Source organism: Zalophus californianus, chromosome 8 (assembly GCF_009762305.2).
Source record: "Zalophus californianus isolate mZalCal1 chromosome 8, mZalCal1.pri.v2, whole genome shotgun sequence".
NCBI lineage: Eukaryota > Metazoa > Chordata > Mammalia > Carnivora > Otariidae > Zalophus > Zalophus californianus.
In genome coordinates this window covers 137,120,318-137,141,016 of record NC_045602.1, presented here as the reverse complement: position 1 = coordinate 137,141,016, position 20,699 = coordinate 137,120,318, and the positions used below count along the sequence as shown (strand labels likewise).

The following is a 20,699-nucleotide window of genomic DNA, read 5'->3' as shown; positions in this document are numbered from 1 at the left end:
CTTTCTGGAGAAATAAAAGAACTAAAATCTAACCAAGTCCAAATCAAAAAGGCTATTGATGAGGTGTAAATAGAAATGGAGGCTCTAGGGGAAGGAAAGATGGTGGAGGAGTAGGGGACCCTATTTCAACTGGTCCCCAGAATTGAGCTGGTTATCTACCAGACCACTCTGAGCACCCACGAAACCAGCCTGAGATGTAAGAAGACCTGGATCTCTACAAACAGAATATCGCAGGCGGTTGGTTTTGAGGTATGAAGCGGGGAGCCGTGATTCTGCGAGCAGATATCAGAGGATAAACGGCAACGGGAGGGAGCCTGTCTGTGGGGATCCTGCACCGCCGGTGAGTGACACCCTCGTGCCCTGGGGACGGGCACAGACCGGTAGCCACAGGGAAGGGACTTCAGGGCAGCCCCCGGGGTGGAAACCCTGGGGCGGCAGGCTCGCACCTGTGAACTGGGAGTGGCTGGCGGTTTTAGAAGCACAAAAGGCAGAGACGTGCCCTGACCTGGAGGCAGGACTGTGGGTGCTGCGGAGGGGCGCACAACCCAGGACGCTGCATTTTATAGCAGCACGGACAGAAACGGAGACGGTGTGGCCTGGAGAGCTCACTGAAGAAAAGACTGCGGTCTCTCTGCTCTGAGGCAGAGGGTTGGAAACGGTCTCTTCTGCTCTGACTCGAGGAAGGGACATGGAAAGTGGCCAGGGAAAGATGCCAGAGAACAAAAGCCCCAAAAACTTATTCCTGCTGAGCCCATCCCCTGCCACAGGGGGTCAGGGCAACTCCGCCCAAACAGGGTTGCCTGAGTAACAGCACGGCAGGCCCCTCGCCCAGAAGACAGGCTGGAAAAACAAGAGGCCAGCAACCCTAAGGTCCCTAGAAAACAGGTGCATCTTGCTTGGGTTCTGGTCAATAATTTGGACTCTATACATCCCTCAAACACCCATCAACAGAATGACTAGGAGGAGGAACCCTCAAAATAGAAAAGACTCAGAGATCATGACTTATGCTGCAGATTTACAAATGGATACAGATATAACCAAGATGTCGGAGATGGAATTCAGGCTAGCAATTGTGAAGACAGTGGCTAGAATGGAGACATCAATTAATGGCAACATAGAGTCCCTAAGGGCAGAAATGAAAGCTGAATTGGCAGAACTTAAAAATGCTATCAATGAGATCCAATCCAATCTAGATAATCTAACAGCTTGGGTAACTGAGGCAGAAAAACGAATAAGCGACCTGGAAGACAATATAATAGATAAAAAGGGAAAAGAGGCCAGGGAAAAACAACTTAGAATCCATGAACATAGAATCAGAGAAATAAGTGACACTCTGAAGCATTCCAATGTCAGAATAATTGGAATCCCGGAGGGAGTGGAAAGAGAGTGAGGACTAGAAGATGTATTTGAGCAAATCGTAGCTGAGAACTTCCCTAATCTGGGGAATGAAACAAACATTCGCATCCTAGAGGCAGAGAGGACCCCTCCCACAATCAAGGAAAACAGGCCAACACCCTGGCATGTAATAGTAAAACTTGCAAATCTTAGAACCAAGGAAACCATCTTAAGGGCAGTTAGGGGAAAGAGATTCCTTATCTACAGAGGGAGGAACATCAGAATAACATCAGACCTATCCACAGAGACCTGGCAAGCCAGAAAGGCCTGGCAAGACATATTCAGGGTACTAAATGAGAAGAACATGTAGACACTACTTTATCCGGCAAGGCTGTCATATAGAATGGATGGAGAGATGCAGAGCTTCCACCAAACGGCAGAAACTGAAAGAATATGTGACCACTAAGCCGACCCTGCAAGAAATATTAAGGGGGGTTCTATAAAAGTGGAAAGACCCCAAGAGTCATATACAACAGAAATTTACAGGGACAATCTATAAAAACAACGTCTTCACAGGCAACATGATGACAATTCATATCTTTCAAAAATCACTCTCAACGTGAATGGCCTAAATGCTTCCATAAAACGGCACAGGGTTGCAGATTGGATAAAAAGACAGGACCCATCCATATGCTGCCTACAAGAGACTCATTTTGAACCTAAAGATACATCCAGACTGAAAGTGAAGGGATGGAGATCCATCTTCCATGCCAGCAGACCTCAAAAGAAAGCTGGGGTAGCAATTCTTATATCAGACAAATTAGATTTTAAACTAAAGTCTGTAATTAGAGACACAGAAGGACACTATATCATTCTCTTTTTTTTTTAAGATTTTATTTATTTATTTGACAGAGAGGCATAGCGAGAGAGGGAACACAAGCAGGGGGACTGGTAGAGGGAGAAGCAGGCTTCCCGCTGAGCAGGGAGCCCGACATGGGGCTCAATCCCAGGACCCTGGGATCATGACCTGAGCTAAAGGCAGACACTTAACAACTGAGCCACCCAGGCTCCCCGACACTATATCATTCTTAAAGGGTCTATCCAACAAGAAGATCTAACAATGGTAAGTATCTATCCCCCAACATGGGAGCAGCCATCTACATAAGGCAACTGTTAACCAAAATAAAGAGTCATACTGATAACAATATGTTAATTGTAGGAGACCTCAATACTCCCCTTTCAGCAATGGACAGATCATCTAAGCAGAAAAATCAACAAGGAAACAAGAGCTTTGAATGATACACTGGACCAGATAGACCTCATAGATATTTACAGAACATTCCACCCTAAAACAACAGAATATTCATTCTTCTTGAGCACACATGGAACTTTCTCCAGAATAGAACACATACTGGGTCACAAATCAGGTCTCAACTGATACCAAAAGATTGAGATTATTCCCTGCATATTCTCAGACCACAATGCTTTAAAACTGGAACTCAATCACAAGAAAAAAAATTGGCAGAAATTCAAACACTTGGAAGCTAAAGACCACTCTGCTCAAGAATGTTTGGGTCAAACAGGGAATCAAAGAACTCAAACAATTCATGGAAATCAATGAGAACAAAACACATCGGTCCAAAACCTATGAGATACTGCAAAGGCCGTCCTAAGGGGGAAATACATAGCCATCCAAGCCTCACTCAAAAAAATAGAAATCCCAAATTCACCAACTAACTCTACACCTTAAAGAACTAGAGAAAAAGCAACAAACGATGTCTAAGCCATGCATTAGAAGAGGAATAATTAAAATTAGAGCAGAAATCAATGAATTAGAAACCAGAAACACAGTAGATCAGATCAACGAAACTAGAAGTTGGTTCTTTGAAAGAATTAATAAGATTGATAAGCCACTGGCCAGACTTATCCAAAAGAAAAAAGAAAGGACCCACGTTCATAAAATTATGAATGAAAGGGGAGAGATCACGACTAACACCAAGGAAATAGAAACAATTATTAGAAATTATTATCAACAACTATATGCCAATAAACTGAGCAATCTGGATGAAATGGAGGCCTTCCTGGAAACCTATAAGCTGCCAAGAGTGAAACAGGAAGAAACTGACAACCTGAATAGGCCAATAACCACTGAGATTGAAGCAGTGATCAAAAACCTCCCAAAAAGCAAGAGTCCAGGGCCTGATGGATTTCCTGGGGAATTCTACCAAACATTCAAAGAAGAAATAATACCTATTCTACTGAAGCTGTTTCAAAAAATAGAAACAGAAGGAAAACTTCCAAACTCATTCTGTGAGGCCAGGCATTACCTTAATCCCCAAACCAGGCAAAGACCCCATCAAAAAGGAGAATTTCAGACCGATATCCTTGATGAATATGGATTCCAAAATCCTCAACAAAATCCCCAGCTAATAGGATCCAACAATACATTAAAAGGATTATCCACCATGACCAAGTGGGATTTATCCCCGGGATGCAAGGGTGGTTCAACATTCGCAAATCAATCAATGTGATAGAACACATTAATAAGAGGAGGGAGTAGAACCATATAGTCCTCTCAATTGATGCAGAAAAAGCATTTGGCAAAATACAACATCCTTTCCTGATTAAAACTCTTCAGAGTATAGGGATAGAGGGAACATTCCTCAAGTTCATAAAATCCATCTATGAAAAACCCACAGTGAATATCATCCTCAATGGGGAAAAGCTGAGAGCCTTTCCCTTAAGATCAGGAACACGTCAAGGATGCCCACTCTCGCCAGTATTGTTCAACATAGTACTAGAAGTCCTAGCAACAGCAATCAGACAACAAAAAGAAATAAAAGGTATTCAAATTGGCAAAGAAGAAGTCAAACTCTCTCTTTTCACTGACGACATGATACTTTATGTGGAAAACCCAAAAGACTCCACCCCCAAATTACCAGAACTCATACAGCAATTCAGTAATGTGGCAGGATACAAAATCAATGCACAGAAATCTGTCGCTTTCTTATACACTAACAACGCAACTGTAGAAAGAGAAATTAGAGAAACGATTCCATTTACAATAGCACCAAAAACCATAAGATACCTCAGAATAAACCTAACCAAAGAGGTAAAGGAGCTATACTCTAGGAACGACAGAACACTCATGAAAGAAATTGAAGAAGACACAAAAAGATGGAAAAATATTCCATGCTCATGGATCGGAAGAATAAACATTGTTAAAATGTCTATGCTACCCAGAGCAATCTGTACCTTCAGTGCCATCCCGATCAAAATTCCAATGACATTTTTCAAAGTGCTGGAACACTCCTAAAATTTGTATGGAATCAGAAAAGACCCCAATCGCCAAGGAAATGTTGAAAAAGATAAAGCTGGGGGCATCACGTTGCCCGATTTCAACCTATGTTACAAAGCTGTGATCACCAAGACAGCATGGTACTGGCACAAAAACAGACATATAGACCAATGGAACAGAATAGAGAACCCAGATATGGACCCTCAACTCTATGGTCAAATAATCTTTGACAAAGTAGGAAAAAACATACAATGGAAAAAAGACAGTCTCTTCAATCAGTGGTGCTGGGAAAATTGGGCAGCCACATGCAGAAAAATGAAACTCGACCATTCTCTAACACCATTCACAAAGATAAAGTGGAAGAAAGACCTCAATGTGAGACAGGAATCTATCAAAATCCTAGAGGAGAACATAGGCAGTAACCTCTTTAACATTGCCCACAGCAACGTCTTTCAAGATACATCTCCAAAAACTAGTGAAACAAAAGCAAACATGAACTTCTGGGACTTCATCAAGATAAAAAGCTTCTGCACAGCAAAGGAAACAGTCAACAAAACAAAGAGGCAACCCACAGAATGGGAGAAGATATTTGCAAATGACACTACAGATAAAGGGCTGCTATCCAAGATCTATAAAGAACTTCTCAAACTCAACACCCAAAAAACAAATAAGTCAAAAAGTGGGCAGAAGATATGAAAAGACACTTCTCTGAAGAAGACATACAAATGGCTAACAGACACATGAAAAATGTTCATCATTAGCCATCAGGGAAATTCAAATCAAAACCACATTGAGATACCACCTTACACCAGTTAGAATGGCAAAAGCTGACAAGGCAAGAAACAACAAATGTTGGAGAGGTTGTGGAGGAAGGGTAACCCTCTTACACTGTTGGTGGGAATGCAAGTTGGTACAGCCACTTTGGAAAACAGTGTGGAGGTTCCTCAAAAAGTTAAAAATAGAGCTATCCTGTGACTCAGCAATTGCACTCCTGGGTATTTACCCCAAAGACACATGTAGTGAAAGAAGGGCCATATGCACCCCAATGTTCATAGCAGCAATGTCCGCAATAGCCAAACTGTGGAAAGAGCCGAGATGCCCTTCAGCAGATGAATGGATAAAGAAGATGTGGTCCATACATACAATGGAATATTACTCAGCCATCAGAAAGGATGAATACCCAATTTTTACATCAACATGGATGGGACTGGAGGAGATTATGCTAAGTGAAATAAGTCAAACAGAGAAAGTCAATTATATGGTTTCACTTATTTGTGGAACATAAGGAATAGCAGGGAGGACATTAGGAGAAGGAAGGGAAAAATGGGGGGGGGGGATTGCAGGACGAGATGAACCATGAGAGACTGTGGACTGTGAGAGACAAACAGGGTTTTAGAGGGGTGGGGGGAAGGGGGATTGGGTGGGGGGAAGGGGGATTGGTTTGCCCGGTGATGGATATTAAGGAGGGCACGTACTGCATGGAGCACTGGGTGTATACGAAAAACAATGGATCGTGGATTACCACATTAAAAACTAATGATGTATTGTATGGTGACTAACATAATATAATAAAATTTAAAAAAAAAATGGAGGCTCTAACTGCTACGATAAATGAGGCAGAAGAGAGAATTAGTGATATAGAAGACCAAATGATGGAGAATAAAGAAGCTGAGAAAAAGAGAGATAAACAACTACTGGATCATGAGGGCAGAATTCGAGAGATAAGTGATACTTTAAGACAAAACAGTATTAGAATAATTGGGATCCCAGAAGAAGAAGAAAGAGAGAGAGGGGCAGGGCAGAAGGTATATTGGAGCAAATTATAGCAGAGAACTTCCCTAATTTGGGGAAGGAAACAGACATCAAAGTCCAGGGGGCACAGAGAACCCCCTTCAAAATCAATAAAAATAGGTCAACACCCTGACATCTAATAGTAGAACTTACAAGTCTGAGAGATAAAGAGAAAATCCTGAAAGTAGCCTGGGACAAGAGGTCTGTAACCTACAATCGTAGAAACATTAGATTGGCAACAGACCTATCCACAGAGACCTGGCAGGCCAGAAAGGACTGGCATGATATATTCAGAGCACTAAATGATAAAAATATGCAGCCAAGAATACTATATCCACCCAAACTGTCATTGAAAATAGGAGAGATAAAAAGCTTCCAGGACAAACAACAACTAAAGGAATTTGCAAACACAAAACCAGCCCTACAAGAAATATTGAAAGGAGTCCTCTAAGCAAAGAGAGAGCCTAAAAGTAACATAGAACAGAAAGGAACACAGACAATATAAAGTAACAGTCACCTTACAGGCAATACAATGGCACTAAATTCATGTCTTTCAATAGTTACCCTGAATGTTAATGGGCTAAATGACCCAATCGAAAGACACAGGCTATCAGATTGGATAAAGAAACAAGATCCATCAATATGCTGTCTGCAAGAGACTCATTTTAGACCCAAAGACACTCCCAGATTGAAAGTGATGGGATGGAAAACCATTTACCATGCTAATAGATACCAAAAGAAAGCTGGGGTCGCAATCCTTATATCAGACAAATATGATTTTAAACCAAAGACTGTAATAAGAGATGAGGAAGGGACACTATATCATACTTAAAGGGTCGATCCAACAAGAAGATCTAACAATTGTAAATATCTATGCCCCTACCATGGGAGAAGGCAATTAACAAAATCAAAGAAACACATTGACAACAACACCCCCCTCACTGAAATGGACAGATCATTAAGCAAAAGATCAACAAGGAAATAAAGACTTTAAATGACACACGGCTCTTGTGGACATTGCTGCTATAAACATTGGCTGATGAATCATAGACATGTACCTCTGAAAAAAATAATACATTATATGATAAAAAAAAAAATAGTAGGAAGGGAAAAATGAAGGGGGGGGAATCGGACGGGGAGATGAACCATGAGAGAATTAGTGATATAGAAGACCAAATGATGGTCTTGGACTATGGACTCTGAGAAACAATCTGAGGGTTCTAAAGGGGAGGGGGGTACTGGGATGGGTTAGCCTGGTGATGGGTATTAAAGAGGGCACATATTGAATGGAGCACTGGGTGTTAACACGCAAACAATGAAGCATGGAATGCTACATCAAAAACTAATGATGTATGGTGATTAACATAATAAAAAAAGCACACTGGACCAAATGGACTTCACAGATATATTCAGAACATTCCATCCCAAAGCAACAGAATACACATTCCTCTCTAGTGTCCATGGAACATTCTCCAGAATAGATCACATCCTGGGTCACAAATCAGGTCTCAACTGGTACCAAAAGACTGGGATCATTCCCTGCATATTATCAGACCACAGTGTTTAACCACAAGAGGAAAATCGGAAAGAACTCAAATACATGGAGGCTAAAGAGCATCCTACAAAAGAATGAATGGGTCAACCAGGAAATTAAAGAATTAAAAAATTCATGGAAACAAAATGAAAACACAACTGTTCAAAATCTTTGGGATGCAGCAAAGGTGGTCCTGAGAGGAAAGTATATAGCAATACAAGCCTTTCTCAAGAAACAAGAAAGGTCTCAAATGCACAGCCTAACCCTACACCTAAAGGAGCTGGAGAAATAACAGCAAATAAAGGTTAAACCCAGGAGGAGAAGAGAAATAATAAAGATCAGAGCAGAAATCAATGAAGTGGAAACCAAAAGAACAGTAGAACAGGTCAGCGAAACTAGGAGCTGGTTCTTTGAAAGAATTAAGAAGATTGATAAACCCCTGGCCAGACATATCAAAAAAAAAGAGAAGTGACCCAAATAAATAAAATCATGAATGAAAGAGGAGAGATCACAACCAACACCAAAGAAATACAAACAATTATAAGAACATATTATGAGCAACTCTATGCCAGCAAATTAGATAATCTGGAAGAAATGGATGTATTCCTAGAGATGTATCAACTACCAAAACTGAACCAGGAAGAAATAGAAAACCTGAACAGACCTATAACCACTACGGAAATTGAAGCAGTCATCAAAAATGTCTCAACAAACAAGAACCCAGGGCCAGATGGCTTCCCAGGGGAGTTCTACGAAACATTTAAAGAATTAATACCTATTCTTCTGAAACTGTTCCAAAAAATAGAAATGGAAGGAAAACTTTCAAACTCATTTTATGAGGCCAGCATTACCTTGATCCCAAAACCAGACAAAGACCCCATCAAAAAGGAGAATTACAGACCAATATCCCTGATGAACATGGATGCAAAAATGCTCACCAAAATACTAGCCAGTAGGATCCAACAGTACATTAAAAGGATTATTCACCACGACCAAGTGGGATTTATCCCTGGGCTGCAAGGTTGGTTCAACATCCGCATATCAATCAATGTGAACAATACATTGATAAAAGAGAAAACAAGAACCCTATGATCCTCTCAATAGATGCAGAGAAAGCATTTGTCAAAGTACAGCATTTCAGAGTGTAGGGATAGAAGGTACCTACCTCAATATCATAAAAGCCATCTATGAACAACCCACAGTGAATATCATTCTCAATGGGGAAAAACAGAGCTTTCCCCCTAAGGTCAGGAACATAGCAGGGATGTCCACTATCACCACTGCTATTCAACATAGTATTGGAAGTCCTAGCCACAGCAATCAGACAACAAAAAGAAATAAAAGGCATCTGAATTGGCAAAGAAGAAGTCAAACTCTCACTCTTTGCAGATATGATACTTTATATGAAAACCCAAAAGACTCCACCCAAAACTGCTAGAACTCATACAGGAATTCAGTAAAGTGGTAGGATATAAAATCAATGCACATAAATCAGTGGCATTTATACACACCAACAACAAGACAGAAGAAAGAGAAATTAAGGAGTCGATCCCATTTACAATTGCACCCAAAACCATAAGATACCTAGGAATAAATCTAACCAAAGAGGCAAAGAATCTGTCCTCAGAAAACTATAAAATACTCATGAAGGAAATTGAGGAGGACACTCCATGCTCATGGATTGGAAGAACAAATATTGTGAAGATGTCAATGCTACCTAGAGCAAGCTATACATTTAATGCAAACCCTATCAAAACACCATCCACTTTTTTTCAGAGAAATGGAACAAATAATACTGAAATTTGTATGGAACCAGAAAAGACCCCAAATAGCCTGGGGAATGTTGAAAAACAAAAGCAAAGCTGGCGGCATCGCAATTCCGGACTTCAAGCTCTACTACAAAGCTGTCATCATCAAGACAGTACGGTACTGGCACAAAAACAGACACATAGATCAACGGAACAGAATAGAGAGCCCAGAAATGGACCCTCAACTCTATGGTCATCTAATCTTCAACAAAGCAGGAAAGAATGTCGAATGGAATAAAGACCATTCAACAAATTGTGTTGGGAGATTTGGACAGCCACATGCAGAAGAATGAAACTGGACCATTTTCTTACACCACACACAAAAATAGACTCTAAATGGATGAAAGACCTAAATGTGAGACAGGAATCCATCAAAATCCTTGAGGAGAACACAGGCAGCAACCTCTTTGACCTCAGCCGCAGCAACTTCTTCCTGGAAACATCGTCAAAGGCAAATGAAGCAAGGGCAAAAATGAACTCTTGGAACTTCATCAAGATAAAAAGCTTTTGCCCAGCAAAGGAAACAGTCAACAAAACCAAAAGTCAACCAACAGAATGGGAGAAGATATTTGCAAATGACATATCAGATAAAGGGCAAGTATCCAAAATCCATAAAGAATTTATCAAACTCAACAACCAAAGAACAACTAATCCAATCAAGAAATGGGCAGAAGACATGAACAGACATTTGTGCAAAGAAGACATCCAAATGGCCAACACACACATGAAAAAGTGCTCAATATCACTCGACATCAGGGAAATCCAAATCAAAACCTCAATGAGATACCTCACCCCAGTCAGAATGGCTAAAATTAACAAGTCAGGAAATGATAGATGTTGGCGAGGATGCAGAGAAAGGGGAACCCTCCTACACTGTTGGTGGCAATGCAAGGTGGTGCAGCCTCTCTGGAAAACAATATGGAGGTTCCTCAAAAAGTTGAAAATAGAGCTACCCTACAACCCAGCAATTGCACTACTGGGTATTTACCCCAAATATGCAAATGTAGTGATATGAAGGGGCACCTGCTCCCCAGTGTTTATAGCAGCAACCTCCACAGTAGCCAAACTATGGAAAGAGCCAAGATGTCCATCAACAGATGAATGGATAAAGATGTGGTATATAGGTGTGTGTGTATACACACACACACACACACACACACACACACACACACACACACACAATGGAATATTATGCAGCCATCAAAAAACCTGAAATCTTAGAATTTGCAACGACATGGATGGAACTAGAGGGTATTATGCTAAGCAAAATAAGTCAATCAGGAAAAGACATGTATCATATTATCTCACTGATATGAGGAATTCTTAGGAAACAAACTGAGGGTTGCTGGAGTGGTGAGGGGTGGGAGGGATGGGGTGGCTGGGTGATAGACATTGGGGAGGGTATGTGCTATGGTAAGCGCTGTCAATTGTGTAAGACTGATGAATCACAGACCTGTACCTCTGAAAAAAATAATACATTATATGTTAAAAAAAAAGTAGGAAGGGAAAAATGAAGAGGGGGATTTGGAGGGGGAGAGAAACCATGAGAGACTATAGACTCTGAGAAACAAACAGGGTTCTAGAGGGGAGGCGGGTGGGGGGATGGGTTAGCCTGGTGATGGGTATTAAAGAGGGCACGTCCTGCATGGAGCACTGGGTGTTATGCACAAACAATGAATCATGGAACACTACATCAAGAACTAATGATGTCATGTATGGTGATTAACATAACATAATAAAATTTTTAAAAAAGATAAAAATCTTTTGCATAGCAAAGGAAACATTCGACTAAACCAAAAGACAGGGTATAGAATGGGAGAAGATATTTGCAAATCTCTTACCAGATAAAGGGCTAGTATCTAAAATCTATAAAGGACTTATCAAACTCAATACCCAAAGAACAAATAACCCAGTCAAGAAATGGACAGAAGACATGAACAGACATTTCTGCAAAGAAGACATCCAAATGGCCAACAGACACATGAAAAAAATGCTCCACATCACTTGGCATCAGGGAAATCCAAATCAAAACCACAATGAGATACTACCTCACACCAGTCAGAATGGCTAAAATTAACAAGTCAGGAAATGACAGATGTTGGCGGGGATGTGGAGAAAGGGGAGCCCTCCTACACTGTTGGTGGGAATGCAAGCTGGTGCAGCCACTCTGGAAAACAGTATGGAGGTTCCTCCAACAGTTGAAAATAGAGCTACCCTATGACCCAGCAATTGCACTACTGGTACTTACCCCAAAGTTACAAAGGTGATTCTGAGGTGTACCCGCACCCCAATATTCATAGCAGAAATGTCCACAATAGCCAAAGTATGGAAAGAGCCCAGATGTCCATCGAAATGAAATTAGAGGGGGAGAAAAACCATAAGAGACTTTTAATCATAGGAAAAAACTGAGGGTAGCTAGAGGGGAGGCGGGTGGAGGGATGGGGTAAGTGGGTGATGGGCATTAAGGAGGGCATGTGATCTAACAAGCACTGGGTGTTATATAAGACTGATGAATCACTGAACTCTACCTCTGAAACTAATATACACTATATGTTAATTGAATTTAAGTTAAAAAATAAAAATAAATAAAAATTATGAAAATTTCCATAATATAAAAATTTCTTAAAAAGGAAGGCGATAAACCAGGAAGCATCACTTTGAAGTTAACAACCATCTGACATGTGCCTCAAAGGAGCAGGTGATTTTACACATAGAAAATAAGAAGCTGCTCAAAGCTTTTGGGCAGAGAAAAGGATAGCAACACTTTCCTCCTGACCCTGAGGCTTTGAGGTATGGGAGAATTAGCACCTTAACTGGAGAGATGCCATAATGCTAGTGGTGCCCTCAGCATATGGACTGGTTTCAATTAAGGCAAAGAAGTGGAGGGAGTTAGTGAAGAGATTGAGGATTCAGGTGAATTTCTGTAAAATGAATTGTCCTTAAATAACAAAAGAAGGGGGTCTATTTTCCTCACAAGATTAGTGGAAGGTTTTAGGATCTCATCTTTTAGGAATGATATCTAATTTTTCCTATAGCTTTTTTTGTGAATTCAGTATTATTTTATTGAGTTATACAAATTTTCAATGAAAGCATGTGGAAGGGGGAAGGGGGAAATAATGGTGATTATTCATATGCATTCAGTGTTTAAATCTAAGGACAGTCAGTCTGTGAGTGGGAATTGAGGAATGCATAGGATTTCACACTATTTCCAAAGCATAAATGACAGGATTTGGTAACATTTTTAAAAAGAATATCCTCTAATAAATATTAATGGTAGTAATTCCTTTTTTGGTCAAAAACAAGAAATTATACCATTATACTATGAAATCATACCAGTATTTCCTTCGTAAAAGTGAGCAAATAGATTAAATGTGACACATGTAATGTATTACACAATCAATTGATGGAGCAAGAAATGTGTTACTTAGTGATAATAAAAAATAACTATTGTTTGTATAACTTTTAAGTTTTTAAACTGGTGTTTAAAGAAGATTTAAAGCGGGAGTAAATTATTTATGGTCAAACCTGTTTTTAAATTTAAGGATCATCAGTGGGAAGCAGTGACTGTGCCTGAGGATAAAGTACAAATATACAGCATTGAAGGTATTTAACTTGTTTCCTCTAACTCTCCTCTTGACTCTGATCACATGGAGTAGCAGTTGCATGCTCTCTGGGGAAAAAAATAGACTAATGAAAACAAAGTCAACATTTTCATATATTCACATTCATAAATTTGATAGTTCAATATTCCCCCTGAACCCACATTTCCCCCACCCCCAATTTCCCAACTCCTTCCTGAACTTTTCTTTAGTCTAAAACTTATGATCAATCACTTTCTTGTCAATATGTTCAAGGCCCTTGCCTTTTATACTATTAGTTTGATGAGATCCAAACATCTAGTTCCTGCACTAACATAACTGGAATTGTATAACACTGCTGGCAAAGTCCTACAACTTGGCAGACTGGTACCACTACACATTCAGATATCAAGATAGATTTTAGGCATTTCAATGGGGATGTGGTATCTCATGATAGTTTTTATTTGCATATTCCTCTTGACCATAAATATTGAGCACTTTTGCATTTGCTTGGTGGCCATTGATATATACTCTTTGTGAAGTATCCGTTTAAATATTTTGTCCTTTTTTTTTTCTAGGCTGTGTTTTTTTAATTAAGTTTTTGAGTTCTTTCATAAGTGGGTATCAATTCTTTGATAGATGTTCTATGTGTATTTTCTCCCCGTCTGCATCTTGCTAATTTATTTTCTTAGGGGTGTCTTTAATGAGCAGAAGTCTTTAAATTTGAAGTCCACTTGATCACTTTTTTCATTGTGCTTGTTGCTTTGTGTGAACTAAGTAATTTTTGACTACTACCAAGTCACAAAGATGTTCTTTCGTTTGTTTATAAAAACTTTGTGGTTTTAGCTTTTATGTTTGGGATTATGATCCATCTCAAATTAACATTTGGTTATGGTATGATACAGGAGTTGAGGTTCATTTTTTTCACATGGACATGAAGTTATTCCAGGACTATTTGATGAAAAGACTTTCCTTTCCCCACTGGATTTCATTGATTCCCTCTTTGAAAATCGAATGACTGATAGAAGTGCCCATCTTATTTCTTAAAGCTGTATTCCATCCCATGGATCTATTTGCCATTCCTTATGCGAGTAGTACCACACTGTTTTAATTTTTGTAGATTTATAGTTAGTCTTGAAATCAGATAGTGTAATCTTCCAACATTGTGGTTTTTTTCAAGGCTGTTTTAGAAATTCTAGACCTTTTGTATTTCCATATATCTTTTAGAGTTGACTTATCAATTGCTATAAAAAGCCTGCTAGATTTATGATTGCAATTGTAGTTTGATATGGGGAGAAATAACATTGTAACAATAGTATTTCAGTCTACAAACATGGTGTATTTTTACATTTATTTGGGTCTTTAGTTTCTCTCAACAATACCTTGTTTTAAGTGTAGAAATCTTACATATCCTTTGATGAACTTATTCCCAAGTCTTCAATCTTAACCTTATATGATTGTGAATAGAATTGGTTTTTAATTTCATTTTCCAGATATTTTCTGCTGGTATGTAAAAATACAATTGATTTTGAAATACTTACCTTTTATCCTACAGTCTTGCCAAAGTCACTATTTAGTTCTGGTAGTTGTAGCATGGATTCCTGGGGATATTCTAGATAGTCCGTCATGGTATCTGCAAATAGAGATAGGTTTTACTTCTTCCTTTCTGATCCTTATGGCCTTCCTTAATGAACTTCTTTCCTTTATCCCTCTCCCCTACCTCTTCTTCCTTCCCCTCTTTATTTTTTCCTCCCTTTATTCCTACCTTTGCCTTACTGCAATAGCTAGAACTTCTAGTACAGTATTGGATACAAGTGGTAAAAGTGGTCATCTTTGCATTCTTCATGATCTTTGCTTAGGAAAGAACGTGTAGTATTTAACCCTCAAACATGATGTTAGCTGAAGGTTTTTTGTAGATGACCTTCCATCAGGTTGAGGAAGTTGGTGAGTCTTCACGTGTATAAACACACATGAAACTGTTATGCAATTCAAGGTAGTAAATATATCCAGTCCCCCTAAATGTTCTTTATGCTCCTTTTGATCTATCCCCAGGAAGATCTAGCCCCAGGAAGTCACTGATGTTTTCTCTACCATGGACAAGTTTACATTTTCTGCAGTTTCTATAAATAGAATTATACAGCATATACCTATATATATATATGCATATTTATGTTAGTATATGTAATATGTATAATTATATGTACTCTATGTAACATATAAAATATACATGTAAAATATATGTAATACATACTTTATATAAATGTACATATTTTATACAAGTGTAATATGTACGTTTATATATGACATTTGTATATTTTTTATATAATATGTACATTTAGATATATATTTTTATTTAGCCACATTACATGTATTAATAGTTTATTCCTTTTTATTGCTGAGTGGTATTCCATTGCATGGTTGTACTTCAATTTGTTTATCCATTCACCTTCTGATGAGTATTTGGAATGTTCCCAGTTTTCAGCTATTATAAAATGCTCCTGTGAGTATTCATGTAAACTTATTTTCATGTATGTGTATATATATGCTTTTATTTCTCCTGGGTAAATACTTAGGAGTGTAGTGGCTGTGTCAAAACATAGGTATATGTTTACCTTTTCCAGAAACTTCCAAACTGTTGTCCCAAGCAGTTTTATCATTTTACATTTTCACCACCAGTGTGTAAGAGTTCCAGTTCACATCCTTGGCAACACTTCATACGGTCAGTCTTACCTTGCCTTATTGCACTGCCTGGAACCTTCAGTACAATGTTGAATAGAAGTGATGAGAGTAGATGTCTTTACCTAGTTTTTGATGTTAATGGGGGAAGCATTCCTTTTTTTCACCATGATGTATTTATGGTGACAGTTTTTCATGTGTGCCCTCTGTCAAACTGAGGAAATTGTCTTATTCCTAATTTGCTGCAAGAGCCTTCCTTGATCACAAACATTGTTGGATTTGGGGAAATGCTTTTCCTGCCTCTATTGATATTATATATAGTTTCTCTTGTTTGGTTCCTTAATAGAAATACATTGATTTTCAAATGTTAGACCAACTTTGCATTGTTGGGATAAACCCCACTTGATTTTGGTACATTATCCTTTTATATATCATTGGAATTGATTTATGAAATTTACTTAGGAATTTGGTATTCTATGCGCTTAGAAGGTCTGCAGTTTTCTTGTACTGTCTTTCAGTTTCAGAGTGAGGGCAGTATTAACCTCATAAAAATGAATTGGCAAGTTTTCCACCGTCTTCAGTTTTCTGTAAGAATGTGAATGGAGTTGATACTGTTTCTTAAGTATCTACTAGTGTTTGCCAGTGAAGCAGTCTGGGCTTCCACCGTTCTTTGTTGAAGACTCTTAATAACTACAAATTCAGTTTATTTAATAGAAAGTGTTTCAGGTTATCTGTTTCTTCTTGAGTAAGCTGATAATTTGTGTCTCTCTAGTAATCTGTCCATTTTATTCAAATTTATTGGCATGAAGTGGTTTATTATGGTCCCTTAGTATCTTCTTAATGTCTGTAGACTTGTTATGATGGCCATTCTGTCACTCCTGATGTTTATAACTTGTATATTTTTTTCCTAATCAGTCTTATTGGTATTGTCAAAGAACCAGCCTTTGGTTTCATTGATTTTTCTCTGTTGTTTTTCTGTTTTCCATTTGGTTGATCTCTGCTCTTTTGTTTATTGTTTTTTTTTTTTTCTGCTTTGGTTTTAATTTATTTTTCTGTTTCCAGTGTCTCAGGGTAAAAGCTGATTTTATTGTATCTCCTTTGTTGGCTTTATACCCCCTTTAATTAGTGGTTGATTTAGGATTTATTTTATTCATTTTTAACTTCATAGTGTGTATATTCAGGTAATATTACACCCTTTTATGTGTAGCACGGGAACCCTGCAACAGTGCACTTGCACATTTGCTTTCCTGGCTTTCATGCCATTGCTATCAGTATACACAGAAGGTTTTTGTTTGTTTCGTTGTTTTGTTTTGCATGTGTCAGAAACCTTGCAATATGGTGTAATGATTTTTTGCTTTATGCAGCCAATTAGCTTTTAAAGAGATTTTTAAAATGGATTAAAATGTATTTTATATTTACCTACACGTTTACCATTTCCAGTGTTGCGTTTTCCTTTGTGTGGATTCAGATTTCTACCTAATGTTGTTTTCCTTCTCCCTAAATGACTTCTCTAGTATTTCTTGTAGTACAGTACCGGTGATGAGTTCTTTCAGTTTTTATATATCAGAAAAATCTTTTATTTTGTTTTCATTTTTGAAAAGTACTTTTGATACATATCGAATTTTAGATTGCCTGTTGTTTTAGTTCAGTTTACTTTAAAGATGTTACTCTACTGTTTCCTGGCTTGTGTTGTTTCTGATGAGAAGTCTACTGTCATTCTCTAGTTTGTTCCATTTTATTTAAAGTCTTTTTACCCCTGGATGCTTTTAAGATTTTCTCTTCATCACTAGTTTTAAACAATGCCAATTTCATGCTTTAGTGTGATTTTCTTCATGTTGTTTGTGCTTGGGGTTCATTGAGACTTTTGTTCTGTGGGTTCATAGTTTTCATCAAATTTAAAGTTTTTATCCAGTATTCTTGAGATATTTTTTCCTGCTGATTCTTTCTTCTCCTTCCCTTTGGAGAGTCTGATTACACATACACTAAGCTACCTGAAGTTTTCCCACAGCTCACTGATTCTGTGGTTTCTCCACTCCTTCTACCCCAGATTTCCACCCCCTTTTTTTTATTTGAATACTTTTCTATTGCTGTATTTCATGGTCATTAATATTTTCTTTAGCAGTGTCTAATCTGTTGTTGGTTCTATCTTGTATAATGTTCACCTCCCGTGTTATATTTTTCATCTCTGGAAGTTTGATTTGGGTCTTTTTGTAAGATAAATTTTTAATTTTAGAATAGTTTTAGATTACAGAAAACTTGCCAAAATGGTATATAAAGTTTCCATGTACCTCCTCACCCAGTTTCTCCAATTTTTTAAATTGTGGTTAAAAAACAAATAAATACAACATAAAATTTACTACCTTATTAAGTGTATAGTTCAGTAGTGTTAAGTATTTCACATTGTTGTGAAACAGATCTCCAGAACTTCTGTCATTTTGCCAAATTATAACTGTATACCTGTTAATCAACTTCCCTTTTCCCCCCATCCAGTCAGCCCCTGGTAACCACCATTCTACATTTTTCTTCTGTGAATTTGACTACTTTAAGTGGAATTATACAGTATATATCTTTTTGTGACTGGCATTTTTCATTTAGCATAATGTTTTCTCCCATACTTTTCTTTTTTTAAGATTTTTATTTTCTTTAATCTCTACACCCACCCTGGGGTTTGAACTCCCTAGATCAAGATCCACTGACCAAGCCAGGAGCCCCTTATTTTTTAACTTTTATATCTTTTTTTTTTTTAACATCTTACATTTTTATGATACCTCCGTTATGGCATTTTAAAACAAAAAGCTTACTTGGATCTTCATCTTCCTCCAGTTGTCTCACTTTTTTTCCATTCATAGCCAATTTTGAGAGAGAGTTTTTACTAAATCTTCTTTTCTCCTGCTTTACAGTCCTGCTCTTATTACATTGTTTTCCATCCCACTCCACTGAAATTTTAGATGTCAAAATAATAGTTTATTATTAATATCAATATGCACACTTTCAGTCCTTATACTTGACCCTTCCCCCACATTTGACACCGTTGACTACACTTTCATTTTTTAATCTTTTTTCCTAATTTCTCAACTAAGCTCTATATACTCATCCATTATTTCCTATTTTGACAAATGGTATGATAAAACTTCCAGGTCCCCCAATATAGAAGCCATTCTTGACTGTTTCCTCTCCCTCAGCTAATCATTTTTCATGTTCATGTATTTCTCTTAACATTTTTTGAATTTCTTTACTCCCCTTTATTTTCATGCTAATCACTGCCTCCACTTCCTAATAAAATTCTGTCTTTTGCATCTTGCCAAACGTAGTTATGCATAATTGGGCAAAAAAAAAGTTATTTTCATTGTTTTAATAGCCTAATTGATTTTTAAGATTTATTTTCCAATACATAACTCTTCCTAATTTTATGAGGACACTTTTATAAAAAATTAAGTTCTTTATGTTTAGATTAAAAGGGCTTTTTTGGAGCTTCCTGGTTGGTGAATAATAATGAATCTTCATGCCAGGAGGGTGGTGCACCCTAAACTTCACAGGGACAGGAGCTCCTGTGTGCCGGACCCTTCCAGACTTCACACTGTGTATCTCTTCACCTAGCTGTTCATGTGTATCCTTTAATATCCTTTGTAGCAAAGTGGTAGTCTAGTGTAACCTATATGGAATGGGCAGTATCTGAATTTTTACATGAATAACAGTCATGGAAGTAAAAAAAAAAAAAAAAGGAAACTGGAAGTCAATTAATATTTCTAGTGAAAAAGAATTTCATTAGTTGCAGGCAGAGTGGATGGGGAAGCAGCAGCGTGATGGATTGCAGACAATTAGACCCTTTTATATGTAATATGTAAGAATGTATAAAATGAAGGCTCCACGGGCAATCTTAAAATTTTTTTAAATGCCTTCACAGAAGAAAACATTATATTCATACAGTGTACTAGAATCTCATATAAATATGTTTATAAATACTTAGATTTTTTTTTTTAAGATTTTCTTATTTGAGAGAGAGTGAGAGCACGCTTACGCATGCCCGTGCATGTTGGGAGGAGAGGATGAGGGAGACAGAGTCACAAGCAGACTCTGCGCTAAGTGTGGAGCCCATCATAGGGCTCGATCTCACAACCCCGAGATCATGACCTGAGCCAAAACCAAGAGTCGGATGCTCAACTGACTGTGCCTCCCAGGCACCCCAAGATACTTGGCTTTTTAGCAAGCAACAAAATAACTTTTCTGGTATCATAGTAGTATTGCTAATTAAAAGCAAGCTATGATATAGTCCAGGAACTAACAAAAGTTTCAACAAAGTTGAAACCTAACTCTAACAAAAGTTAGGAACTAACAAAAATTTCAACAAAGCCCACAATAAAATATAACAAATATCAATAAATTCTTTATAGTCACAGTATATGTGGAGAATACTTTGTACAAAAAGGTACAAAACATTCAGGAATATTTGAAGTAATTCTAATATGTTTATGTAAGCAGTGAAACAAATATTGTATTTACTATAAGTTTGTGGCAAGCTGCAGCAAAACCTATCAGAGCAATATAATAATCAAAAATATCCATAAGGATTATAAATTTTCTAATATTCGTCAGAATTCAAAACATTATTGGCTTCAAAGTCACCCACACTTTCATCTCTAAAGCCTGAAAACTTGTTACTTTTGAAACATTTGACTATT

At 37.9% G+C, this 20,699-nt stretch overlaps 1 protein-coding gene across 6 annotated transcripts in view; it reads left to right on the top strand.

Annotated features, from left to right (window-relative positions):
* Positions 1 to 20,699, top strand: part of SYCP2 (synaptonemal complex protein 2) — a 101,005-nt gene that overhangs the window by 33,523 nt on the left and 46,783 nt on the right. For all 6 annotated transcript variants that reach the window (XM_027623503.1, XM_027623505.1, XM_027623504.1 and 3 more), the window contains one exon: positions 13,309 to 13,369. In XM_027623503.1, the coding sequence (XP_027479304.1) occupies positions 13,309 to 13,369 (61 nt within the window). The remainder of the gene's footprint in view (positions 1 to 13,308; positions 13,370 to 20,699) is intronic.